Source organism: Poromitra crassiceps (genome assembly GCF_964638095.1).
Source record: "Poromitra crassiceps genome assembly, chromosome: 19".
Classification (NCBI taxonomy): Eukaryota; Metazoa; Chordata; class Actinopteri; order Beryciformes; family Melamphaidae; genus Poromitra; species Poromitra crassiceps.
Window position 1 is genome coordinate 19528209 of NC_139646.1, and position 27772 is coordinate 19555980.

At 46.4% G+C, this 27772-nt stretch overlaps 1 protein-coding gene across 4 annotated transcripts in view; it reads right to left on the reverse strand.

The window, feature by feature from the left end:
• The window catches only part of add3a (adducin 3 (gamma) a), a 141900-nt gene that overhangs the window by 31595 nt on the left and 82533 nt on the right, over window positions 1-27772 (reverse strand). For all 4 annotated transcript variants that reach the window (XM_083656113.1, XM_083656114.1, XM_083656115.1 and 1 more), the window contains exons 3-5: window positions 7800-7938; window positions 5779-5930; window positions 4422-4502 (exon numbers count right to left, since the gene is read on the reverse strand). In XM_083656113.1, coding sequence (XP_083512239.1) covers window positions 4422-4502; window positions 5779-5930; window positions 7800-7938 — 372 coding nt within the window. The remainder of the gene's footprint in view (window positions 1-4421; window positions 4503-5778; window positions 5931-7799; window positions 7939-27772) is intronic.

The following is a 27772-nucleotide window of genomic DNA, read 5'->3' on the forward strand; positions in this document are numbered from 1 at the left end:
GTGGCATGCTAGAAAATCATTCATTTCAATCAAAACATTTTGAAAGTCAGTTATACATGTAGATCATGTAAGGAAGAGGCAGAGGAAAGGGAAGCAGTGGCTCAGGCCTGCAGCAGTCCTCAATTTCCATCGGATTTCAACCTCAGAAGAGGACTTCCCATGATGTCCTGGAATACAGTGATGGTGTTATTGTGAGTCAAACTATGAGGGGGAAAGGTCGGGCTATTTCAGGAGAAATCACCAGATGTTATGACAATGATGTCAGGGGTGGAAATGAATTTACTTCCCCAAAGAGCTGCAAAAAAAAATAAAAAAATCCTTTGATGTGTTTTTGTTTTATTGTGAATATTACTTTATTATTGGCTGAATTGTCAGAGATGTGCACACAGCTTTTTCCAGTGTGCTGTATGTGTTGGAGGCGATTCCTAAAGTTCTAATGTGCTGCTGCCTTGGAAGAGAAACCCTTAGATCTGAAGGGGACTATCAGGTTTATAAACCCTTAGATCTGAAGGGGACTATCAGGTTTATAACCCCTTAGATCTGAAGGGGACTATCAGGTTTATAGAGACTAAATCTAAACAAAAACAAGGCAACAGAAAACGTGTGGTCCACCTCTACACATGATGCAGACCCTCTGGGCCAAACACTTAAGGTAACCTATCACCTTGTTTTGTCCTGTAATTGCAGCGCCCCCCTTGGGCCAGTAAAAGTAATTCTGAATTTTTTTTTTTTTTAAAGTTTTTGTCAAAAGCTGAAATACGTCGTGACGACAGATGGATAAATAATCCATATTCTGTTTTCAGGTTCAAATCACTTGGACACACAAGGAAAAAATAAATAAATAATCAAATCTCCTGGTTGATTTTCACCAGACTGCAACACAGTGCGAGTGTGAGAGAGCTAAATGAGAGTTCCTCTATGGCTGAGTGAATGAGCTCAAACAGAAAGAGATAGAGAGAGAGAGAGGAGAGCGAGAAAGAGAGAGAGAGAGAGAGAGAGAGAGGGCAGGGGACTCAACCCTGCGGGCACTACGGCCTCAACCCCGTAACTACAGAGCGCGGTGGATGAAAACAGGCAGAAAGACAAGAAAGGGAGGAGAGGAGAGGAGAGAGACGGGCAGGAAAACACAACAGCGAGCGACTGGCATCGAGACACAAGCAGAGCAAAAACAAACCCTTTAGCAAAGAGAGAAGCTGAGAGCGACAGACAGACAGACTGCAGACTGCGTCCCGGCTGCGGCAGCGGCCATGTTGTGGTCAGCGCTCTCGCAGACAAACTCGCCTCGCTTAACCGACCGCACGACCACAGCAAAGACCAGCCTGCAGGCACAGCAGACGCACCGACTCAAAATATTCCATCTGATATTATGCTGCCATCTGTATCTTCTACTATGATGATGTAGAGCCTGCTGGACGCCAGTGTTAACTACATTTTGGAATGGTAGTTAAGCTTAATACGCATTTGGCAGTGTTTTTAGTCGTTTGAAACTTGTTTGTGTCAGTGCAAGGTGTGGGCATCACGGCATGCCAAACAGGACAGAAAAACAACAACACTAAGACTTACTAAGTACTACTATACTTACTATAAGGATGACTAAAAGTCTGTCTTCTTTCATTATACAATGCTACAGTAGTTGCCTACTGGAACATAAGCTACCGTATGCTAACGCATTAGCATGGGCACAGGACAGAGATATCTCCCAGAGACACTAGAGGTGAGTTTGGTGGGACTCTGATGATGAACATGTAGAAGGAGTTGATCAGCAAGCCAGTTTGCCAAAAGATCACTTTTGCCTTAGATGATCATGAGAAAATAGCCAGACATGAATTCAGGCGTGCAGAGGAATAAAACAAGCAGATGTAAAATGGCATCATTCAAGGTTCACTCAAGCCCAGCTTTCCTCTCAGGAAGCAGCAATAAGCAAGTGGACAGTTTAGCTCCATATCTGCCTGCCTGCCTGCCTGCCTGCCTGTCTGCAGGTCACACAGAGAAATGTGCCAGTCAGCGATATGCTGCTAGCCAGCTGCCAACACAGCCTCACCTCCTCGCCTACAGGCACATTACGCAGGTGTGTGTAATCTGTTATTTACTGTACACAGGTGTTACACAGGTGTGTGAGTGTGTGTTTGCACAGGTGTTTAAGATTAAGTAGAGGGGAAGTACAGCAAAGCAGAGAGGAAAGAAAGAGACAGAAGATACGCCTCCATTCAACTGTCAGGTGAGTTTTCTGCAAACTGTTTGAAATGCCACTAAGAAATGCAATGGGAATTTAATGTGGAGTTAGGTAATTTGCCAGGATTCAAGCGATTAAATAAACTTCCTGAATAGCAAATTATTCCACATACTCCAGAAATGGATATTGGCGTTCTTTAGTGTCAGTTAATGTTGGCAAAACAAAGACATGCACTTGGAAATATTTGAAGGCACCAACTAACAGGCGATTAGTTTTGACACGGGAGCAACAGGGTTCGACAAATCTGGGAAGGTGTGCTGGACAGATGTTTAACAGACACTTAACTTTACAGAAAGTCTAAAGTCATTTCTGAATTGTTGTGGGATGAAAGTGGACCGTCTGGTCGATCATGACAAAAGCCTGCATCATTATTTAATCAAGAAATATGTCGACATCACTATCAGATCATTTCTCATGGCTTCTTTCATGCGTTCACATGATTACTTCCACTTAGTGAAACACGTTTTTTAAATAATTTTTTAAAATAGATTTGTGCCTTTTTCATTCAGCTTTTTGAACTCAAAACATCTGATTTGAATTCGCATAAAATAATAATTTGTTGCAAAACTAGAGAGAGAAGAAAGACAGAGTGAAGGGAAAGAGAGACAAAGACAGATACGCAGAATAGAGAGAGACAAAGACAGACACACAGATGAGACGAGAGAGAGACAAAGACAGATACACAGACGAGAGAGAGAGAGACAAAGACAGATACACAGACGAGAGAGAGAGAGGCAAAGACAGATACACAGACGAGACGAGAGAGACAAAGACAGATACACAGATGAGACGAGAGAGAGACAAAGACAGATACACAGACGAGACGAGAGAGAGACAAAGACAGATACACAGACGAGAGAGAGAGAGACAAAGACAGATACACAGACGAGAGAGAGACAAAGACAGATACACAGACGAGAGAGAGAGAGACAAAGACAGATACACAGACGAGAGAGAGACAAAGACAGATACACAGATGAGAGAGAGAGACAAAGACAGATACACAGACGAGAGAGAGAGAGAGAGAGAGACAAAGACAGATACATAGAAGAGACGAGAGAGAGACAAAGACAGATACACAGAAGGGAGAGAGAGAAAATAGAACAGAAATGGAAACCAAATTAGAGGGAGCAAGTGTGAGGAATGAGGAAACGGGGACGCCAACAAATTCTAGGCCAACCGTTCCTCATTAATCTATTAATCCACTGACATGGGACGCCCGGCGCGGTGCCAACATGGCTGCCCTCTGCACCGAAACTACACGGAGACAAACAAAGTGAGCCGAGCTATTTGTGGACTTGAAACAGGGGAGAGGGAGAGCGCGAGAGAGAGAGAGAGAGAGAGAGAGAGAGACGGTATGCTGAGGCTAATGCCAATATCAGGTAGACTTTGTTAAACAAGGCGCATGACAAACACACACACGCATGCGTACACACGCGTACACACACACACACACACACTTATGCATATTTAACACATACACACACACACGCGTACAAACACACACACACACACACGCATATTTAACACACACACACACACACACACACACACACACACACTTATGCATATTTAACACACACACACACACACACACACACACACACACGCACGCGTACACGCACACACACACACACGTGGTGGCGGGGGCGTGCTGAACACTCACTTTTGTAGCTATGCAACACATCATGAACCAAAACAGTGAAATGCATTTAAAGGGATATGCCACTTTTTCGGGAGTTTAGCACATTTGCCACATCCCCCCCACATAACCACGGTGCACCATGCCTTTACCGTCAGTGTCCGAGCAGTCTGCAGTGAGCTACACTCGTGATTACACAAACGCCACAACATCTGATTTTTCTTAAAACAACAACAAAAGAAGACCTCTCCCAACAGTGTGTGAAGCTATCACTTTTTTTATTTAAAGTTATTTTCTCAAAATCAACAGCTGAGTGATTTGCCTTTATTCAATATAGCACCACTTAAGGGCGTTAGTGAAATCTGATTATATTTGATCGAGTCAAGTGAAATTGCCTCACCTGATTCTCAGATGTGTTTCAAGAGGGAAAATATTTCCAGACTGAGCCCATAATTAAATCACTGTTGAAGGCTGACACGGGACGGAGGGAGACACATGCGTGACACATAAAGAGTATTTTCTGTTAGGACTCTGATTGGTTCTTACCAGGTTTGCGGCAGACGCCTCGGCGAATGACAATCCTCTGGGGATGATGAGGATGTGGTCTTGCTCTTTGCTGACCCGCCCCTAAAACAGAAAAAAGAGAAATTTGTTTAGCTGAGAAAGTTCCCACCAATTCTAAACTAACTGCACTTGACTTTAATTTGAAAGATCAGTGTTTTTGAAATATTTCAGGTTGCACAGAATCAACTGTTATAGCAGTTAAAACTGTCCAACAGAGAGCTCATCATAAAGATCTTCACCAAAACCTGACTTTGAATATTGAAAACAAGTTCAATTCTTCCAATATCTGTATTGTCCCAAAGAGAAATTGGTTGGTAAGGTCAGGTAAACACATGCCACAGAATCCCTAAAATGAAGTTAGTCGGTTAAATGGCGCTACCTCGCTAGTTGTTTATCAGAAATATTAGTTGGTTAAACTTATAATAAGATTAATAATGTAGAAACACTGGTATAACGCTGGTCAACTGTTTCGTCTCACAGCCCTCCTCTCTGCTCGTGCCTGGATGTAAACAAACCAGCATGGTGGATAGTGGGAGTGGACACAGAGTACAGACAACATCTCGTAAAACCAGACAACCTGTAGATTGTGTCAGATAAAACTGGCCACTCGACCATAGCAATGCATAACCACATCTGCAAGAACAGCAGCAGCCTGGTGCTAGCAGTGCTAGCACTGCTAGTTAGCTACACCGCAAACCAATATGAAAAGATACCGCAGCTCATCACGGCAATGAATGACTGCACAAGATGCTTCATCTGAATTTTGCTGAAGGCAAAGGCTTCCGAAAGTTAAAGGACGATATTGAGCCTGAATACACAGTGCTCGGTGAGTTGTAATGTTTTGTAATGTGCCACAATTTAGTTATTGACAAAACCTAACAGTTAATTAACAGCTCTTAAATACACACAATAGTTTTTCGGACAAGGTTTCAACCTTATAGATTAAATTGTGCTCAATTTTGACTGTTTTCTTGAGTGTTTTCTTACTTGTAGACTAGTCTATATATATATTTTTTAACAGGGTAATTAGTCTCTTTGGAACATCCCTATCATAAAGCAGTACAGTGCAACAATGCAAAAGATGAGCCGGTAAAACTGGGAAATAGAATAAGGCACAAAGGAGTTCTTTGACCCGTTTAACACCAACCCTCTTGGTCCAAAGGAAAGCATGTCTACGTCAAAAAGGACAGCGGTATCTTTGTGTGCTCCTAAATGTGGAAGGCGCCTGGAAAAACAGGCACAATTCTTGATTGAATCTCATCCCTCAGCTCATCATCAATCACTTTAACATCTCCTCGTCTAACTCTGCCTCGCTGTGGGCCAGCTGTGGGGGGCTTACTGTGATGTAGGAGTTGGCGAAGTGCGCCCAGCTGAACAGATCCACCAGTCTGTAGAGGCTGGCCAGTTTGCAGCGCATCTGCTTCTCCCCCTTCAGCAGAGTGGTCGATTCGAGTCCGTACAGGTCGTTGATGGGAGTGACCATTCCCAGACCTGGAAACAAGGGAAAGGAGAGAATTCAATACAGGTGAGGAGTCTTGTAAAAACAGCTTATATAAATGATTTGGATTTATCGGTATGTATTGTTTCAACACTTTTGAACCAATGGCTGTCTGCTCGTGCGCAAGCCTGCATCTCTGAGTGCCCCGGTAATGACATAGCCACTCATTTGAGACGAGCTCTTTAATGTCTAATGATAATAAGGTTTGTCATTTCCTGTTAGCTGGAGGAAGGTTATCAGTGCGTGGCGTTCCGCAGAGCTGTAATGTGAGCTTCATTAGTTGTGCCTCCGCTCAAGTCATTCCACTGTCTTCCCAAAGCACCACTCGGCCACTTTATAGGGAGAGAAACAAACTATACTGTATCGTAAAAAAAAATAAAAAGAAGAAGGGTGTTTTAAGTCTTAAACAAGTGTTGAGTTTGCTTCCAAAATGGCATTTTTATTATATTATCTATCATCGAAAAGTGACACCTACAGTATACTCTTACACAATTATTGACGGCAAACAAATGATATGATTTTTGGTATTGACAAATCACACACAAATCAAATACATGTATGGACTGGACCTGTATATTTTAGACCTATTTAATGATGCACGCCCAGTAATAACTTTTCTCCTCATAAATGTGGAGGTGTCCGCAGCCAGCTGATTATAATGTCAGCAGAGGTTTGTAGATCAGACGTACAGTAGCAGCATTGTGCCAAAAGGAGGCAGTTCATGGTCTTCTGACGACATTCTCTCCGTTAATATCTCTCCACTGAGTTTGATCCTATATCAGATTCAGTTCAATCATGTGCATGGCCATTGGGCAGAAATGTGTACTACCGGTATTTGCACATTGATGTCACTTTATGATTTACTGCCATGCTGTACGTGTTGACCCATAAACAGGGAATGAGACTCTTACAGTAACTATGGCCGTGTTGTTGTTGTTGTTGTTGTTGTTGTCATGCTGTACCTGCTGGGCTACACAGGAACCACAACTCAACATGTGTCATTGTATCCAGCGAGACGGTCCCATACAGAACCTCATACAGAACCTCATACAGAACCTCGGGCTCGACATCAAACAGAGACACTGAGGCGAAGTAAACAAACGCCTTGTTTCCTCCCAGCGCCCCTCAGACCTGCTCATTATGGGATTCTCCAGGGACCGTGTTTTAATGGAGGAGCGTAAGGAGACGGCCATATTGCCTTGACGTGGTAATTCAGCATTAGCTGCGCATTCCAAGGTCGTGATTGGAAGCAGACTTCACATATGGACTCCTGGACTGGACCTGGGGATCAAAAACCAACCAAGTATGCACGGCTCTTCCGGAGTCTGGTGCTGGAACGTGTGTGTGTGTGTGTGTGTGTGTGCGCGTGTCTAGTTATGCGTCTCACTATATCAGTCTATTTGGTTGTTTATACCATAATCGCACGCAGCTCATGTGTGCATCTGCATCTCCTCATCTCAGATATCGACGCCATGTTTTTGTTTTTGAGTGCAGTTCAAAGTGCCTGCTGGTTGGTACGTTCCACCAGAGGTTAGCCGACCCCGCCACTAGCCTGATATCAGACTTGACGTGTGTAATGGAAATCACAGTCAATAATGATCAACAATCAATCAATAAGCAATCAATCAATGAATTTTCACTCACACGTCGTGTCAACTCCTTACACTCCATTTCCTCTTCAGTCTGACATGGCCTCCACTCTAACCCATTTCCACGAGGGAAATCCCCCAGGGGGGCCTTCAAAGCAGAGTGCTGTTCGGATCTCAAAGTAAGTGGTACTTTTAATCGATTTAAATCGGTGGAGTGGGCGGATTCAAAGGGCTGGACTCGGGCAAACGGGCCACACCAGTAACAGTACTCACTGAGAGGGGAGGTGTTGAAGCCGGCCACTGAGCTGGCCATGAAGAAGTCTGCGATCTGTCTGAGGGCCAGCAGACCTGTGGGGTTGTTCCCCTTCTTCATCTGCTCCTGGATCAGACCCTCCAACTCATCTTTAAAGGCCTGAGAGAGAGAGAGAGAGAGAGAGAGGTGAGCATCAGAACTGTACACTTTAGTCATGTAACCGTCACATTCCCCTAAAGAGGTTGTTTTTCACATTGGCCTAGCTGCTTCAGAGAGAGCTTTGATTTGTAAGAGCAGCAGAAGGAAAAATCATATTTTTTATGGTCTTCCGTGGATTGACCTTCATTTAATGATTTTCTTTAGGTTCAGGACACCACAAAACAACCATCTCATCTTTGTTTCTCTTTACTTCAGTTCAATGTTCCAGATATGAGGACGAATGCACATGTCAGCCTTCCACAATTGAGCCTCGTTATTTTCAAGGTTGGATGCTTTCATCAGACGCAATGCAACAGCAATGCAACAGCAATGCAACAGCAATGCAACGGCAATGCAACAGCAATGCAACAGCAATGCAACAGCAATGCAACAGCAATGCAACTTTCAATTATTACATCTAAACATTCCCATGATGGCTGTGGAGGAGCTTGTCGTTGAGATGGCTCTAGTAAGCTTCTTGAACTGAATTGAAACAGAAAGGGGAAAGAGAAGAGAGAGAGATATGGGGTCAGAGGACAAGACAGAATTTGGGACAGCGGAGACAGATGGTAAAACAGAGCGGGCACAGAGGAACAGACAGAAAGAACGACGAGAGAGAGAGGGGAGTGTCAATCTGTGTCTTCCTAACAGCACTCTGAGAAGCTGGATCGGGATTGGCTGGCTTTTCAACAAGCTGCGTCAGGATTGGCTGGCCGCCTGGCTGCTTGGTTTGACTGGGAGAGAGAGAGAGAGAGAGAGAGAGAGAGAGAGAGAGAGTGTGTGTGTGTGTGTGTGTGTGTGTGTGTGTGTGTGTGTTTTGCTAATCCTAATGTCCAGACTATAGCGGATGGCAGCACTACTTACTACTGAGTGTGCTCACTCTACACATTGATGCTCTCTGGCTTGCTGACGTGCAAGAGACACACGTTTGACTGGATTACATCACAGTCAATGTCAGGTTGTGTATGATTCCACCCTCTCACTTTCCTTCAAAACACACAGCTTGGAATGTTGTTCCTGCACACGCACGCACGCACGCACGCACGCACGCACGCACACACACACACACACACACACACACACACACACACACACACACACACACACACACACACACACACACACACACACACACACACACACACACAGACACAGACACAGACAGACACACACCTTAGATGCCACAAAAAAACGTCGGGGAGAATTTGAAATGTGAGGATAGTTTCACTGCTGGTCGGACATGTTTTATTCAAACGACCACAACCAGCCCCGGCCAGTGAGAGAGAGCCGAGCAAAGCCGTCTCTGTGTTACTGTTTATATACAGTCTATGGTTACTGTGTAGCTGCTGCTGATCATCATCATGATAAGACTGATCATCTGTCTCTGTGTTACTGTTTAACAGTAACACAGAGACAGATGATCAGTCTTATCATCATGATAACACTGATCATCTGTCTGCTGCACACTCACCTTTCCCTTCCGGCTCGGCTCATTCAATCTGTGTGACAGGTACACAGGATATTCAAGACACACTCGCGCACGCACGCACGCACACACACACACACACACACACACACAGTGAATCTAATCTAACTGTACTGCATTGATAATTAAGCCACAGCATGGCAGTGTAAATATGTCCATGTAATACACCTGTTATACTATGAAATAATGGCAATGGCCATTATACCAAATGATGGAACGTGAACTGCATTTTATTTTCATGCAGTGAAGTGGACTTTTCATGTGGCCTTGCCTTGTTTGATTCTTTTTTACCAACCACTCCAAAACATTGGACTATGTAGTGGAATATGACTGGCAGTTTGAAAGGTTGGAGAGATTGTCGCGTGATTGGAGAAAATTACAGTTTTGAGCTTCTAACAACTGCAAGCTATGTGAGCAGTGACAACCATGTGTCCCGTCAAACCCGCCTCGAGGAAACCACTAGAACCCCTAAAGACTGCAACCGACTTGGACTCGACGTTGGTGGTCCTCCTGACTGCAGCCCTGACATCTACTGACAGGCTTTGAGTCCACTTTGAACTCCTGGTGCGACTTCGAGACAAACAACTGAGGGAGACCGGGGACAGATTTGGCGCGGGTGAGAGAGAGTGAAAATAACTGACTGACTATATGAGCTTCCAAAGCGGGGGTGGCATCTAATATTCATGCCTTTATTTCATCTGGGGGCTTATGCAAGAGGACAGCAAACACTGACTCCCAATAGAGCCGTCTCTGTAAACACAAAGCATCCCTGACACTCGCTTCCTTCCCCTCGTCTCGTCTCCGCTCCCTGCCCCCTCGGCTCGCCCCATGGGTCGCTCCATTAGTGTTTGGCGAATGGAGTCCCGGACCATTGGCTTGACGCCTGCGGGGGTGTTTTTGTTCAAAGTGGAGCACCCCCCCCCCCCCCCCCCCCTCATACAGACCCGGAGCACCGCTGGTTCTGGACCCCGGCCAAACATTCCTCCGTCTCTGGCGGCCAGGTTGCCGTAGCAACCGGCCTTTAGTGCGGATGAGATAGTGGTGGGTCAGTGTGTGTGTGTGTTGGATGAGATAGTGGTGGGTCAGTGCGTGTGTGTGTGTGTGTGTGTGCGTGTGTGTGTGTTTTGTTTCAGAGACTGTGGTGCCATCATCATCATCATCATCACAGTGGCCTTGGAGCCACACGGTGCTAGAAGCAGCTTTGGCCGGATGGAGAGCGCAGTCGGCAGTCTATTGATCGGGCCTGCATGGGGCAGATCCTGGCACTCCTGGCTCGACTGTGAACGCCTTTGTTTTGGGCCGGCGCTGGAGGATTCTCGCTATAGCTCGACGCTGCCAGTGACAGCGGTGCTGGAAAAGACTGCGGGGGAGCTTTCACTCCAAAATGACTTCTCCACCAGTTGAATAAAGTGATGCTTGCTCTTACAAAATAACTGCTGGCATGAAAGTCAATCCCCCTCGGTGGTTCCTATTGTAGCAATGAATCCTTTCAATGTTTGGGGATGGAATTGTGTTTCAAAAACACTTTTGTTTTTGAAATATTGTCTGATCAATTTCAGACGGCAAACTTTTTCCATCATGGATATGCAGCAAATGTGTGGGTGCGTGCACACACACACGCACGCGCACGCACGCACGCACACACACACACACACACACACACACACACACACACACACACACACACACACACACACACACACGCACACACATGAGCAGGCATTTTCCCAAGAGTCTGTGTGCTTGCATTCTCAAGAAGATTATGACAGCAGCAGGGATTTGATTCCCATCATAAACAGATTAATCCTGGGTCCTAAAGTGGATCATGCTGTTAATATTTTGGCAAATCCCCCCCTCCCCCCCAACCCCCCACCCCCCTCTGCAGAGTGATAAAACTAACACACATCAGTGTGCATTTTAGCCGGGGGCGGCAGTAGCTCAGGAGGTAGAGCTGTCATCAGTAGCTCAGGAGGTAGAGCTGTCAGCAGTAGCTCAGGAGGTAGAGCTGTCATCAGTAGCTCAGGAGGTAGAGCTGTCATCAGTAGCTGAGGAGGTAGAGCTGTTATCAGTAGCTCAGGAGGTAGAGCTGTCATCAGTAGCTCAGGAGGTAGAGCTGACATCAGTAGCTCAGGAGGTAGAGCTGTCATCAGTAGCTCAGGAGGTAGAGCTGTCAGCAGTAGCTCAGGAGGTAGAGCTGTCATCAGTAGCTCAGGAGGTAGAGCTGTCATCTGTAGCTCAGGAGGTAGAGCTGTCATCAGTAGCTCAGGAGGTAGAGCTGTCATCAGTAGCTCAGGAGGTAGAGCTGTCATCAGTAGCTCAGGAGGTAGAGCTGTCAGCAGTAGCTCAGGAGGTAGAGCTGTCAGCAGTAGCTCAGGAGGTAGAGCTGTCATCAGTAGCTCAGGAGGTAGAGCTGTCATCAGTAGCTCAGGAGGTAGAGCTGTCATCAGTAGCTCAGGAGGTAGAGCTGTCATCAGTAGCTCAGGAGGTAGAGCTGTCAGCAGTAGCTCAGGAGGTAGAGCTGTCATCAGTAGCTCAGGAGGTAGAGCTGTCATCTGGGAATCAGAGGGTGACCTAACCTGATGCCAGATGGTTTGATTCACAGAGCAATCTGGGAACTCGATCTTGGAAACGGGTTAAAAACGGGCAGGCAATTTCAAAAAATATTTGGCAGGTGATTGGATGAACCATCTGTCTGTCACCGTCTATATCACAGGCTAACTTCAACCATTTAGGCCCGCCTCCTCCTTCCTCGGACGCTGATTGGTCCGCACCACTGGTGGAGTCGAGTAAAGGCATATCTGGCAGCATGGCAAGATGGATTTCTCACATGGTCGTGATCTCGTTCTCGAGAGTCCAGCTGCCTCGCAAGATCACCTCCCGGCAGCGTGTTGAAGTGCCCTTGAGCAAGACCCTGAACCCCTAACTGCTCCCGAGACGCTGGTTAGTGCGTTGCATGGCCACCGCCGGTGGTGTCGGTGTATGTGAGTGTGAATGGGTGTGAATGTGAGCTATTCATTGAGCGCTTTGAGTAGTCGATAGACTAGAAAATCACTCTATAAATACATTTAGCCCGCGTGGCGTGCCGTTTCGCCTTTCTTCACAGTCTCGAGGCAAGCCGCAGTCAAAACCTCATCCTGAACAGAGAGAGAGATGAGGCGAACTCCCACTCACAAGACAGTCAAACTGCAACACATTTAGCCTCTCGCGTGAAAACCGACACAAATATCCTGCCGGTATCTCCTGCCAGAGGAAAATCACCAAGAGACCAAACCGCTTCCCACTTCCAACGGCTGAAACAGATCTCTCTGCACGTACTGGAGGAGAAGCGTGATCAAATCAGAACCAGAGACATGAAGAAGGCTTTCGCTGAGCTCCAACACTGCATTTCATGGTGGAGCTGTGGAGGTCTTGAGTGCATTAAGTCGACGTGGAGCCTGTCCAGTGCTTCCAGTCAAGACTAGTGTCCTAGAGTGAAGCCAGGCATGTGCTCCTTTGACTCTGAATGGAAGAAGAAGTAAGATGATGTAGAGAAACTCGGCCCTGCTCATTCTGACACAGCTGACAAAAGAGACCGACAGTGTTTCAGACACTCCATTTGTGATGTGGGACTGGATTGATCGCCGTGGGTCAATTCTCTTTTTGACCACTTCCACAGGGCGATGTCTTGCTCAAGGACACCACAGCAGGGCAGACAGTTGCCGTAAAAGGGGGCTTTAACTCCAGTCCTCTATGAACGATGGTCTCTCTCTACTCACTGGGCCAGTGGCTCTCAAACCTTTTTCATGTCAAGGACACCAAAACTGACACAAATTAGACCATGGACCCCCATTTGATAAGATGTGTTGCTTTTATGTGTTTGAAAGTGTATGAAACCCATGACCAAAACATTCTGTCATTATGTTACTCTATGGATGGTGAATAGTGAAGTTATTCTCTGACCCCTTTTTGCTGGGGACCCCCTGGAACCCCCTAAAGCACCCCTGGGGGGTATATGAACAAAACAATTGTGACATTGCAAACAACTTCCTAGCTAAGCTGTGATGAAGGATGGATGTGTTTTGCTCTATCCTGGCGAAATATTTAGGAAATATTGCTCCTGTAATGTGTTCTTCAGGGATCAAAAGAAATAACCTTTTCAAAATGAACATTATGTCATTTCAACCCTTCATTACGAGCTCAGGAAGTTGCTCGGCTTCAACAACTGATGTCATCAGAGTACCATTGTAGTTTGTGTTTGTTGTGAGTCCCTTGTCTCTGCGGCAGTTATAGTTATTGTTGGAGAGACAGGTGACATAATTGTAGCTATTGTGCCGCAGAGCGTGGGAAAGGAAAACACTCTTTACTGTATAGCTTTGCTGGAGCAAAGCCGATCCTGCCGGTCCCTGCTTGTGCTCTGATGAAAGAAGTGTGTGTGTGTGTGTGTGTGTGTGTGTGTGTGTGTGTGTGTGTCACCCGCTTCAGTGGTGGTTCGCTTGTTGACGGACACGCTCATGCCCCCTCATGTTAAGTGACTTAAGCTCTCAACTCAGTCAAGCCTACTCTTCCTTTGCGTTGGTCCAACACACAGAGGTCACGCATTTGTGCCATTGATTTCTGTCGGTTTCACGTTACAAACGTGCATTTTCAGGCGTTCTCGGTGCCGTTATTTGATGCCGTCCGAGGTCAAAATGTCAATGTTCTCACCTCACCTGGCCAACTGCACTGAGGTAAAGAAACAAACGCTCCAGAGCTTAGAAGAAACCACTCCAAAAATGCCTTGGCGTGAACATGCACTTAGAGGACCGTGCATGGACGGACACACGCACACACACGCGCGCGCACGCACACGCACACACACACACACACACACACACACACGGTGACCAGGTGAGGCCTGTAATTTCAGCCACACACTCAGACAGCCTCCCCAGTGAAGTCAGGACAATGCTGTTCTTTCAAGCAGCCTACGTGACGGAGTTGCAAAGGAGAGAGCCTGCCTGCCAGCCTGTCCACCACTATTGATTCCCTCTATCTAACCCTGGTGTGTGTGTGTGTGTGTGTGTGTGTGTGTGCGTCAGTGAAATCGGTCCCCAACTCCAGCTGCAACGTCTCCCTGCTCTGCATAAACTCTGTGCCCTCCTGCTCTCAGTGATGCACATGTTCACCCTGACAGCAATGCAGGAAAAGCCGAACGTCGCTTTAAGAGATCGTGTTTAGACCAATCACGTGCCTTTAAACTGTCCAGAGAGCACATCAGAGTGTATGAAGTCAACCATGTGATGTGTGTGTGTCTCTTTAAGAGATCATGTTTAGACCGATCACGTGCCTTTAAACTGACTATAGAGCACATCAGAGTGTATGAAGTCGACCCTCTGATGTGTGTGTGTCTCTTTAAGAGATCGTGTTTAGACCAATCACGTGCCTTTAAACTGACTATAGAGCACATCAGAGTGTATGAAGTCAACCATGTGATGTGTGTGTGTCTCTTTAAGAGATCATGTTTAGACCAATCACGTGCCTTTAAACTGTCCAGAGAGCACATCAGAGTGTATGAAGTCGACCATGTGATGTGTGTGTGTCTCTTTAAGAGATCGTGTTTAGACCAATCACGTGCCTTTAAACTGTCCAGGGAGCACATCAGAGTGTATGAAGTCAACCATGTGATGTGTGTGTGTCTCTTTAAGAGATCATGTTTAGACCGATCACGTGCCTTTAAACTGACCAGAGAGCACATCAGAGTGTATGAAGTCGACCATGTGATGTGTGTGTGTCTCTTTAAGAGATCATGTTTAGACCAATCACGTGCCTTTAAACTGACTAGAGAGCACATCAGAGTGTATGAAGTCGACCATGTGATGTGTCTGTGTCTTTAAGAGATCATGCTTAGACCGATCACGTGCCTTTCAACTGTCCAGAGAGCACATCAGAGTGTATGGAGTCGTCCATGTGACGTGTGTGCGAGTACTTGTGTCACTACTATATACAGTACCATATGTCCTAATCTAGACCAATCACTAAAGGAGCGTTCACACCGAGATATTTATTTTTCGCTCTGTCGCTCAAGTCAACCCTTTGGAATCGCTCTGTCGCTCTGTTTAAATCGCTCATCAACAGGCACACGAAATGACGGACATGTGGGGGATATAACGTTACGCAATGTCATGCTGTTTGTCCACTACGAGCCACCGTCATTGTTTACAAGCTAAGCCTATCAGCGTGCTCCTAATGCGAGCTGCATACCGGTAGTACAGACTTCACTTCATGTCAGCTGTCAGCCTGTCAATGCGGTTTGTTGCCACACAATAAACCAGCGGTTTGTTCCAAGCCAGAGTGATCCTTGACTCGCTCTCACACGGCAGCCAATCACCATTGAACAGCGAGCGACTGATGCCAGCGTATTTTCGCTCGAGTTGGAATATTTCATCTTGAGCGACGAGCGTATTTTCTCCCTGTCGCTCTGTCTCTGCCGCTCGGACGCCCAGCGATTATTCTCCCAGGCGAATATACGCTCAATCGCTCGTTTGCATTGACTTTGTATGTAAACTCGACGCCAGCGACAAACTTTAATAGGTCGGTGTGAACGCCCCTTAAGACAAATCCCTGTACCTGTTGTTCCTGGCATTCTACTTGTAGGTAGGATGATTTATTGAAATTCAATATCGCAATACAAAAATGTGACAATATGTATCATGGGGCAGAAGAATGAATTGTGATATATTACTACTACTACTACTGTCTCTGCAGCTGCCAACAGTAGACAGTGGACAGAGAAGCTAGCATACAGGCACACGACAGACAGCTTATATTGTGAGTAACGAGGACCCGGTGATGAGTCTGTGGGCTGTGTTTTGTTTTTGCGGCTGCACACGAGCTAAAGAGACGATTTAGCAACATTTCAATATGTTCCATCCTAATCCAGAGGCTCTGCTGCTGGAGGCTTTGCTAAGCTCAGCGCCCGAGAGAGATCTCGTAACAACATGCCAAACCAAAAACACAGCCGGCCAGAGCGGGCTGAGAGAGAGCGAAGACGGAGGATTTAAAAGGGGCTCTCTGCAGCGAGCTCAACCGCTAATGTTCTATCAAACGAGACCTGGAGGACCTGAAGAAGAAAAGGACCTAATGGAGAGCAGCCGTGACATGTGCCTCACACGAGGGGGGCTTCTCTGCACAAACCCGCCCAAAACGGCCATCAATTATCCACTTGTGTTCTCAGGGAACTGAGGGGCGGAGAGGCAGGGGGGGGGGGGGGGAGGGGGCTTCTTTTGAAAACCACAAAAGTGCTGTGAGTCAGTGTGAGTAAATGTACCACTTGGCATCATCACTGCATCATGGCTATGGATGATGGATGAACAGTCAGCTGGGGAGGAAAGGGGAAGAGGAGAGAGGGAACAGAGGAGAAGATAGGAAAGGGTAGAGGAGAAGAGGAGAGAGGAGAAGAGAAGAGGAGAGGAGAGGAGAGGAGAGGAGAAGAGAAGAGAAGGGGAGAGGAGAGGAGAAGAGGAGAGAAGGGGAGAGGAGAGGAGAGGAGAGGAGAGAGGAGATGAGAGAGGAGAAGAGAAGGGGAGAGGAGAGGAGAGGAGAGGAGGAGAGAAGGGGAGAGGAGAGGAGAGGAGGGGAGAGGAGATGAGAGGAGGAGAGAAGGGGAGAGGAGAGGAGAGGAGAGGAGAGGAGGAGAGAAGGGGAGAAGCGGAGAGGAGAGGAGAGGAGAGGAGAAGAGAGGAGGGGAGAGGAGAGGAGGGGAGAGGAGAGGAGAGGAGGAGAGAAGCGGAGAGGAGAGGAGAGCAGAGGAGAGGAGAGGAGGGGAGAGGAGAGGAGAGGAGAGGAGGGGAGGGGAGAGGAGAGGAGAGGAGAGGAGAGGAGAGGAGAGGAGAGGAGAGGAGAGGAGAGGAGGAGGGGAGAAGCGGAGAGGAGAGAGGAGAGGAGAGGAGAGGAGAGGAGAGGAGGGGAGAGGAGAGGAGAGGAGGAGAGAAGGGGAGAAGAGGAGAGGAGAGGAGAGGAGAGGAGAGGAGGAGAGAAGGGGAGAAGCGGAGAGGAGAGGAGAGAGGAGAGGAGAGGAGAGGAGAGGAGAGGAGAGGAGAGGAGAGGAGAGGAGAGGAGAGGAGAGGAGAGGAGAGGAGAGGAGAGAGGAGATGAAAGGAGAAGACACAGAGAAAAAGTAGCCTGGTAAAAACCATCCAGATAATGTGATCTCATATTCTCACAATGTGTTTCTCTCTATGTATCAGTCTGGACTTCCACCCACTCACATCGATTTCTTGACAGACAACTCCTTCAGCCAATCAGCATAGCCAAATCCAAAGCAAATCCACTCGGGGAAGAAGGGCAGAAAAGGTTTTCTGCAATAGTAGATCTAATAATAGAGTCTATTTCTGAAATAACTACACTTATGGCTGTGTTTACACTACCGCCTTGGGAGACGCTGTTACTGTTTTGCCAGCGATTGCCCTGATTGGCCGGTTACGTTGTCTACTACAGTGCAGGTCCCTGATTGGCCCAGTTCCAGTGGGGAGATAGGGGAGAGGAAAGGAGAGTAGGCGAGAAGGGGAGAGGAGAGTAGGAGAGAAGGGGAGAGGAGAAGAGAAGGTAAACAGAGCAAGAGAGAGAGAGACAGTTAAGATGAGCAGGGAGGCAGAACATAGAAGCAGCATGTGAGAAGTACAAGTCCAAGTCAATTTCATCTGATTTAATCTCAACCTTCTGAAACCTTCTGACCCGAGTGGTTGAGAGGGGTCACAGGGAGTCACGGCAACCCAGCTCCCAACCGCAGACCAAATGTAACACTAACAAATGTAATGTCTTCATGCGCCATGCATGTCATCATGAGACGTGGATTTACATTTACAACCAACATCTCTCCTGACTTCACACTCTTCCAGGCTCCTCTTTGTGTCTAGAAAACTAAAGCTAACCGCCTCCAGGCATTTCAACTGATTTCAACCCTAACATGTCGTGCAAAATACTTGTCTTCTTTGCGTACAGTGTTGCCAGTCATGCTTTTTATTGCATTAGCTCTTAAGAATGGTATTCAACAGTCATATCTTACCCAGCACACAACACACTGCTGCCAACTTTACTCTTCAAAAAAATCCCTTCCTCTCACAAGACTCAAATAAAAATAAATATATAAATTATATAATATATAAATTTAAATAATCAAGTAAACTGAGTGCCTGCCATTAACACCAAAGCAGGTCCACACATGCTGCATTAACCTGTCAGGGGCAACGGTGTTTTCCTGGTTTACTTACAGCAACAACGTATTTCATTTATTTCAAACTTGACATTTTCCATACATTCCCTCAGTGCTTTGATTGACACATTGATCGTTAGGTCTTACATTTCAGGCATTTGAACTGAAGCCCTTAACTCAATCTAAATGAGAGAAAACCTGTCTGTGTCTCTGAATGCTACGGTTACTTTTACTATGCTCTTCTTCACCCTCTATGGGGCATATTAGGCATCGATAATGTTCCTCCACCGACACGGTCTTTAGCAACCAGTTGTGCCTCACCCCGGGAGATGCTAAGGTTACACAGTGTCAATGTAAATGACAAGTGTAACTTACACTTGTCGTTTACACGTGATATTTAGCACAGTGTCGAGACCTTCCAGTGCCAAATTCAACCGGGAAACCGGAATTGAGACACTCCACCCTTCTGCAGTGCTGCACCTGGGGCTATGAAACCTGTTGCACAAACGCTTTGGACAATAAAGTCTCAAGTGTGCGCCAGTGTATGTGTGTGTACATAATATAAATACACATATAAATACACAGTGTATGTGTGTGTACATATCAATACTGAAGTGTGCTGACGGTTTGGAGCAGTATCTCACGAAGATCTCCAAGCAACAATTTAATCTACCACAATCAAGTTTCAAGTATGCCTATGTTTATGATTATGTCACACAATGGGAAAACTTTCTTCTGGCTTCTACATCTAATCATTGACATGGACTGCTGTGATACAATTCAATTCAATTCATTTATTAAAGAAAGAGTTTTGCAGAGACACTGATGTTTAGTGATTGATGCAATATATGCTATAAGCTACGTTTGCTAACATCACTGCATTCTGCATAGAAGAGATGCAGGCAGCTGCTGGTCTCAGCGAAAGAGCTGAGAAACGCACGCAAATAAAGTGATGATTACAGTCATGGCCTGGGACTGTACAGGATCTGTACTTTTGATTGTTACAATGACATTTTACAATTCATGTTGCTGTATATTAGGGCTGGGGAAAAAAACCTAATTGAGATTATTTGACAGGATATCACAATTCCGTTTTAAACTGTGACGATTCATAGGACAACTTTTTCCTGTCATACATTTTCCAGAACTTTCGCACTGTTGAAAGAAAAGCGATTTTGTAAAGAAAGAAAAAAAAAAAAATATAACAACAATAATACTAGATGTAGAGGATATCCTGAGTTTGAATATGATCAAAGGTTTTCACCAGTATGACCTCCACTGCATCAACACACATATGTGTCACACACTCTTATCATCTTATAGGTTGAGGCCACGTCTCGTCATAGACAGTCCGCATGTCTGGGAATGCCCACAAAATGTTAAACGGCTGGCGCGCGAGTGGGGTAAAACCGCCCATATCTCATCGGCTGACTCACCAAAAGACGGTGCTGTGGCTCTAAACTACATGTTTGGGGGTTCTAGAGCAGAACACAAGACGTCTGCTCAGATGTGAGTTTACTGCGGTGGTTAAATCCCCGATCGTGTCTGCCTGGGCTGGGCTATCAGCTAAATTCTAACTTTGCTGAATGGATAGAACGGGGGAATTTACCCCACCCTGACCCCGCCCCCAGGCTAACCCAGCGTCTATTGTGGCCGTTCCTAGAGCCTGTATGGGCGTTCCCAGACATGCGGACTGTCTCTATGATAAGATCATACACTTATCAAACACTCTAATGTGTCAGCTGAGAGACTGTATTTATTTGCATCTGTGTGCAGTATTCCCCCCTCTCTCCATCTCTTTACATGGCTACAGTGTAGCTGCACTGTCTGCAGCAGAACCGCAGAAGCTAAGCCAATCAAAACGAGAGCCTGAACAACACATGGCAATGCGGGCAACATGTCACTCCGGGTCGTGGTGGTGTGAGCGGCTGATAAACGGTTAAAACTGTAGCCTCAGACTTTGTCAAGGTGAAACCAGTTGCATGAATGGACCACAGCGCATGAATCAGCTGTGTTGCTTCAGTCCCGCCCTGTCTATATTGGTCCCACTTTAAACACAGCCTTCCATCTGAGCGTAGAAACATGTAATCTAGAGCCGCTGCTGCTGCGAGAGCCAGAAAACACTGCAAACAAAACAAACCAGACAGAGGAGAGAGGGAGACATGCCATACTCAGCTGGTGACACACCTGTTGTTGTGTTAGTTGAATATGAGAGAGAGAGAGAGAGAGAGAGAGAGAGAGAGAGAGAGAGAGAGGGAGGGAGGGAGGGAGGGAGAGGGAGAGAGAGAGAGAGGGAGGGAGAGAGAGAGAGGGAGGGAGAGAGAGAGAGAGGGGGAGAGAGAGAGAGGGAGGGAGGGAGAGAGAGAGAGGGAGGGAGAGAGAGAGAGAGAGAGAGAGAGGGAGAGAGAGAGAGAGGGAGGGAGGGAGGGAGGGAGGGAGGGAGGGAGGTCAGGGCTGGAGAGACTACAGAGATGCACCTGTTGCTGCTGTGCTTCAGGCCATCTGAATGAGAGCTGCCTGGCTCACGTTCAAAACCACATCCATCGCACGCACGCACGCACACACGCACAAGCACACACACACACACACACACACACACACACACAAGCACACACACACAAAAACACACACACACACACAAGCAGTGATGTGCTAAATGAAGCAGTGAGGAAACTATGGTGTCCAGCAACATAGATTAAAACTTAAATTAATATGTGCAGGAAATCACTATTTAATCTCCCCCCAAACTATGTTTAAGGGAGCGGATACCTGGGTGGTGTTGTGGGCTATTCCCTCACCATCAACATGAGGGTCACAGGTTCAAGCCCACGTGTTGGTCGGGCGTTCCCTACAGATGCAATAGACCCCCTTATCACATCAGCCATTTTGATGTGTCAAAGAAGGGTAAACACAGGTGTATCAATAACATTAAGGAGGGCCCTGGCACTGGAACACCTACATGGAATGGAATAGGGCTGCAAAATTAATCAAATCACAATCAAAATCTGAATTTGGCCAAGTGCAATATCCAAATCACAGGAACCTGCAATTACTTGATGAAGGAACAATTTGTATCTTATTTTTCGGAGGGGGGAAAAAACAAAAACAAAAAAAACATTCCCACTAAAATTGTATCTCAAATTGTATATCGCATTCTCAATATCTGTCAGTATAATGGCAAAATGTAGTTTTTTTTTGTCTGTGGAAGGGAAGCCGGATTATGGGGTATATGTCCTGGTCGCTGCACTAGCGCCTCCTCTGGTCGATTGGGGTGCTTTTTCAGGGGTAAGGGGAATTGGAGGAATAGCCTGATCCTCCCACATGCTACGTCCTGCCGGTGAAACCCCTCGCTGTCAGGCGAAGAGAAGCGGCTGGAGACTGCACATGTACTGTATCAGAGGAAGCATGCGCTAGTCTACGACTAGGGCTGGGTATCGTTCAAAATTTTTCGATATCGGTACCGTTTCGATACTTGGATTTCGATACCGGTTCCTGAACGATACTTTTTTCAATACCAATTTTTAGAAAAATCCATTTTAAATAAAACTGCATTACACATTGAAATTATTTTACAAATCTTTAGTTCCCCCCCCCGCAAGTTTTACAGCAGAAAAAAATAAAACCTACTGTATTTAACAGTAAAACTTATTGCCGTCCCTACAAAAAATATTGGAGTACTACAAAGGAAGGAAATGTAAAACAAATAAATTAGTACAATAGACCCCTTATACAGCTTGTCAACATGGAGCTGCGCGCGCATCGTGTAGGCAAAAAGCCCGGAGCCGCTCATTGACACAGACAGAGCTGTGTGAAAGACGCCGCTGTCAGGACTGCTCTGTGCTCATCTGCGACACACAGTTAGATTTTAGTTTTAAAATGCAGTTCTCGGCTTACTACCACAGCTTATCGCCTAGTGATAAGCAATGTTATGCATCGAAATTAACGTTGGTTAATGGGATACGTCTTACAGACCCATACCATACGCACTGGCGCTGTCAATTCGCCAAGCCTAGAGTGGCCAGCAATACATATACGGTGCATTCCTTTATAACTGGGGATAGCGTAGATAATTATTCTGTAACTTGCAAAGATATATTGTTATGTTGATAATGCACACAACTCAATAATGACATTATGTAACGTTACTTGGTCGTTCTAACCGAGTGATGTGGCTGAGCAGCCTACAGTTTCAGGCAGCTTACCTGATTATGAAGAGCACTACATTTCGGGCATTTTTAATGATGTCCTCGTTCCAATCAGTTCAACTCAATAATGACATTTAACGTTACTTGGTTGTTAACTAACCGAGCGATGTGGCTGTCACTAGCAGCCTACTACAGCATACCTGATATGAAATGAGCGAGCACTGCAAAGTCGGGCATTTTTAACGATTTCCTCTTTGGGCTTGCAACCAAAGACACCTACGGTTAGCATTAAAAGCAGTATGAGTTGACGGGATTCGGTAAAACTTTAGTCCTTGCTTTGTTGATAGTGTAACAGACTGTTCAGTGTTGTGTTGTGTTCTATTGCGTGTGTGCGAGGCTGTGTATGTTCCCTCCGGTTGCCGTAGAACAGGATATGTGGGGAGAATAAAGGTGAAGCTGGTTATAACGTTACAGCCTGGCTCTATCGTTTATTATTTTATTAACCAAGTGTGAATAGGCGGACCCGAATACTCTGCTACAATAGCTTTCCGATTCTGGCATCCCACTGTACAACACGAAGACATGTCTTGCTCGAATAGTTTTCGGACCACTGGAAAACTACTTGACAGGGCTGCGCGGAGTCTGTCTTTCTGCCTCCGTCTTGCGCATCTGACGCTGTTTGTTGTCATTGTGACGTAGGCGTATAATTGGTCTATAGTTTTCAGTGCAAAACAGAGAGTTGCAAATCAGTGTTTAATGCTCACTGATGCAACAGAACTCTATTCTTGTCCAAACTGATGAGATGGATCCACTTCAGACTAGTTGAGCATTGACTAGCCTATCAATAATGGCACAAAGTGAATCCCATTTATATTCAACAAACTATCATGACATCGGCGTTTGTTAACGAGTTGCTAAAAATACATAATGGGCAATAACTGCCTGCTTGCACATAACGTTAATACTAATTAAGGAAACATCTAACGCTAGCATTGCAGATCAGTGTTTAATGCTCACTGCTGCAACATAACGTCATTCTTGTCAAATCTGACGAGACAGCTCCACTTCATGCATTCACTGACTAGCCTATCAATATAAATGAATCGCATTTACGTTCAACAAACTATCATGACATCAGCGTTTGTTAACGAGTTGCTAAAAATACACAATGCCCGCTTGCGCATAACGTTACGGCGCCAATTAATTAAACGATCTAATGCTAGCTGCCTACAACTCACAGCTAGATGCATGGATTTGTCAGACTGAGGGATCTGATAACCGCTAACATCAACAACAACTTGCGGTAAGCTGACCCACCTCTCGATTATTTCTCTTGTCTGTGGAAACCAGTGCTTGTTGTTTCTGTTTCTTTCCCTGCTTTTCATCATCTTCGCCATATGGTACTCCAGGATAGGACTAGCTTGAGTGGCTAACTTCTTGTATACTATATCCGCACCGCACGCCTGGCTCACAACAAACACACACCGGCTAAAGTGGGCGTAACGTTTCCTGCATGCCTCTACATGACAGCAAATCACCAGCCGTATTAGAGCGCGGCGTGCAAGCATGTCGCATGCTTATAGGCTCAATGACGCTGTTTTGTTTTGGTATCAAAAATTGGTATCGTTTGACAAGGGAGATTTCGATACCCCTTAGTATCGATGATTTCATTTCGGTGCCAAGTAAGTATCGAAACTCGATACCCAGCCCTATCTACGACTCTCCCCAGATCAGCAGAGGGGGTGGAGCAACGATGGGGACAGAATAGAATGGCTACAACTATATTGTAGTTCATTCACACTACAACTGTAAGCCCCCCCCCTCCCCACACACACACACACACACACACACACACAGTATCAAGTGTGAACCTGCAGCAGCAGCACAGTGCTCCTGGCCTCCAGACATCTGGGGAAAAGCGCGCCAAGAAAACCACACTGGGCATGTGCAGAATGCTGCTCACATTAAAGGCTTAAAAAAAGACCAGGCCAAACCGCCACGGCCACGACACAATATCAATCACACACGCGCATGTGCACACGCGCACACACACACACGTGCACACGTGCACACGCACACACACACACACACACACACACACACACACACACACACACACAAGCTTATGTTACTCTGCTTGTGAGGAACATTCAATCATATTAAGTCAAAGCCAAAGCAACATCTGACCATTTCCTTTACCGAACATAACTGAGCTATAAATCAATCCCTGTCGAACACTGCCTGTAAAACAGCCCATGATGTCCCCACTTCTTCAAAGTACTTTGAAATAAAACTTTACACACAGACACACACACACACACGCACACGCACGCGCACACACACGCGCGCACACACACACACACACACACACACACACACACACACACACACACACGCACGCACGCACGCACGCACACACACACACAGTCAACAGTAAGGTGCACTTCAGTCACAGACCTGCCTTGGGTAAATACTGCAGAGTAAATACTCCCATAGTGTGCGGGGCCATACGAGGTGACGTAACCGCTCAAAGGGCACCGGCGTTACAGCAGTTTGATTCGTGCAACTGGATGAGTAGAAGAGAGAAAGAATGATGCACATGCAGAAGTCGAGTTAAGTCAGTTGAACTTGGCAGAAACGGACAGTTCAATATTCTTGATCGACTGACGAATCAATTTCCCCCGATGATAAGATGCATGTTATCGACTGAGACAAGGGATAATGGATTGGGGAGAGCTAGAAAATGGGCAGAATGGAAGAAAAGTTGGTGAGGTATTGCCTGACAGCGTGAACCAGTCAGCCAATAACAGGCCAGAATTATTTTCAAATTTCTAATCGTACATTCTAATCGACCCATTTTGGTTATGGATTATGGATGGCTATGGATTCTATAAACATATACAGTTATGTTACTTGTAAATGTCTTTGGATAAAAGCAAAGCACCAATGGACATTCTGGCAGTTATGTGACCAGCGGTCTTTCAGGCAAACAGTTCAAACCTCACAGCATTTTCTTTCTCTGTGACCTTTCCTGCACCTCTGACATTTAACAGAACCATAATTGAGCACATTTTTAGCGTGCGTGGGGAGCAAACCCTTAATTGTTCCTCCAGCACCTTGGCCAAGTCCGGTTCTCAAACATCCCGACCTCAGGGAACAAGAATCAAACAACTGCATGACTTCTATTGGCTGAAACATGGCCGCTAGCTGGAGACTGTTTACTTCAGCAGAACCTGACCCGACATGAGAGCAGCTGGCACAGAGGAGAGGCTGGCACAGAGGAGAGGCTGGCACAGAGGAGAGGCTGGCTCAGAGGAGAGGCTGGACCAGAGGAGAGGCTGGTCCAGAGGAGAGGCTGGCTCAGAGGAGAGGCTGGCACAGAGGAGAGGCTGGCACAGAGGAGAGGCTGGCACAGAGGAGAGGCTGGCACAGAGGAGAGGCTGGCACAGAGGAGACACAGAGGAGAGGCTGGCCCAGAGGAGAGGCTGGCACAGAGGAGAGGTTGGCCCAGAGGAGAGGCTGGCTTAGAGGAGAGGTTGGCCCAGAGGAGAGGCTGGCACAGAGGAGAGGCTGGCACAGAGGAGAGGTTGGCCCAGAGGAGAGGCTGGCACAGAGGAGAGGCTGGCACAGAGGAGAGGTTGGCCCAGAGGAGAGGCTGGCCCAGAGGAGAGGCTGGCACAGAGGAGGATGGCCCAGAGGAGAGGTTGGCACAGAGGAGAGGCTGGCCCAGAGGAGGCTGGCACAGAGGAAAGGCTGGCCCAGAGGAGGGTGGCCCAGAGGAGGCTGGCACAGAGGAGAGGCTGGCACAGAGGAGGCTGGGGGGAGCTGCAGGGAGTGTGTGGTGGGCCGTGATTATATTAGCTTTTAACAAGCTGGTGACTGCTGTGCTCCTGTGGTTACTGTCACAACATCTGTCACTGCACACACACACAAACACACACACACGCACAGACATGCACACACACATGCACACACACACACATGCGCGCGCACTAGGCCTGCACGATATGAGGAACATCTGCGATGTGCGATAACATTGTTCAATATAGCGATGACGATATGACTTGCGATAAATAAACAAATATTAAAGTATGCATATTAGCTATACAGTTCCTATGTCTTTCTGCTTTAATAATGCTAACATAGACCCCAAACATAGCCTATGCCCACTGAATAAAGAAATGAAATACACACTGACTCTAGCTGGAACTACACACAGCGTGTTTGGGCTTTGGCAGAGGGGCGGAGCGCACTGTTGCAAGGGAAAGGTGTACGCTGGATTTACAACACAAGACAAAATGATCAGATGTTGAGTGGGAATGCATGACACATGTAAATAAAACCACTTTTGTTATTCATTGCGTTTCAGGCAGTCTTTGCGATGTGTTTATTGCGCATGTTCATATTGCGATGATGATGAAAATGCGATTAATTGTGCAGCCCTAGCGCGCGCACACACACACACACACACACACACATACACACACACACACACACACACACACACACAGTTGGAACTTCTCCGAAACTCACTGGGTTGAGAAATAGTAACCGCCACAAGAGAAAGTTCATAAGCTCTTGCATGATCTCAATAATCGATTCAAATTGTAATTAGCAATACTTCCCTAGCCTGGTAAAACCAGACTGATCATGTGAACACACATTCTGTTTCCTTCTACAGATCAGTCTGGACTCTCCCAGTGATTTCCAGAAATTAGAATGTACCCGGGCCAATCAGGGACCTGCCTCCTAGTTGACAACGTAACCGGCCAATCAGGGATGCCACCGGAAAAACAATAATGGCGGCTCCCGAAGCTACGAGCGGTAACATTCATGTTAGTAGAGTAAACAGCCATAAGTGCAGTTATTGCAGAATTAGACCCAATAACAACAAATGAACAAAAGAACAAGAGTATGCACCAGCCGAGCTTCTCAGCGGAAAATACTTTTTCAACGTTCTTTTGAGTGGATTTGGATTGGACTTGGTGGATGCTG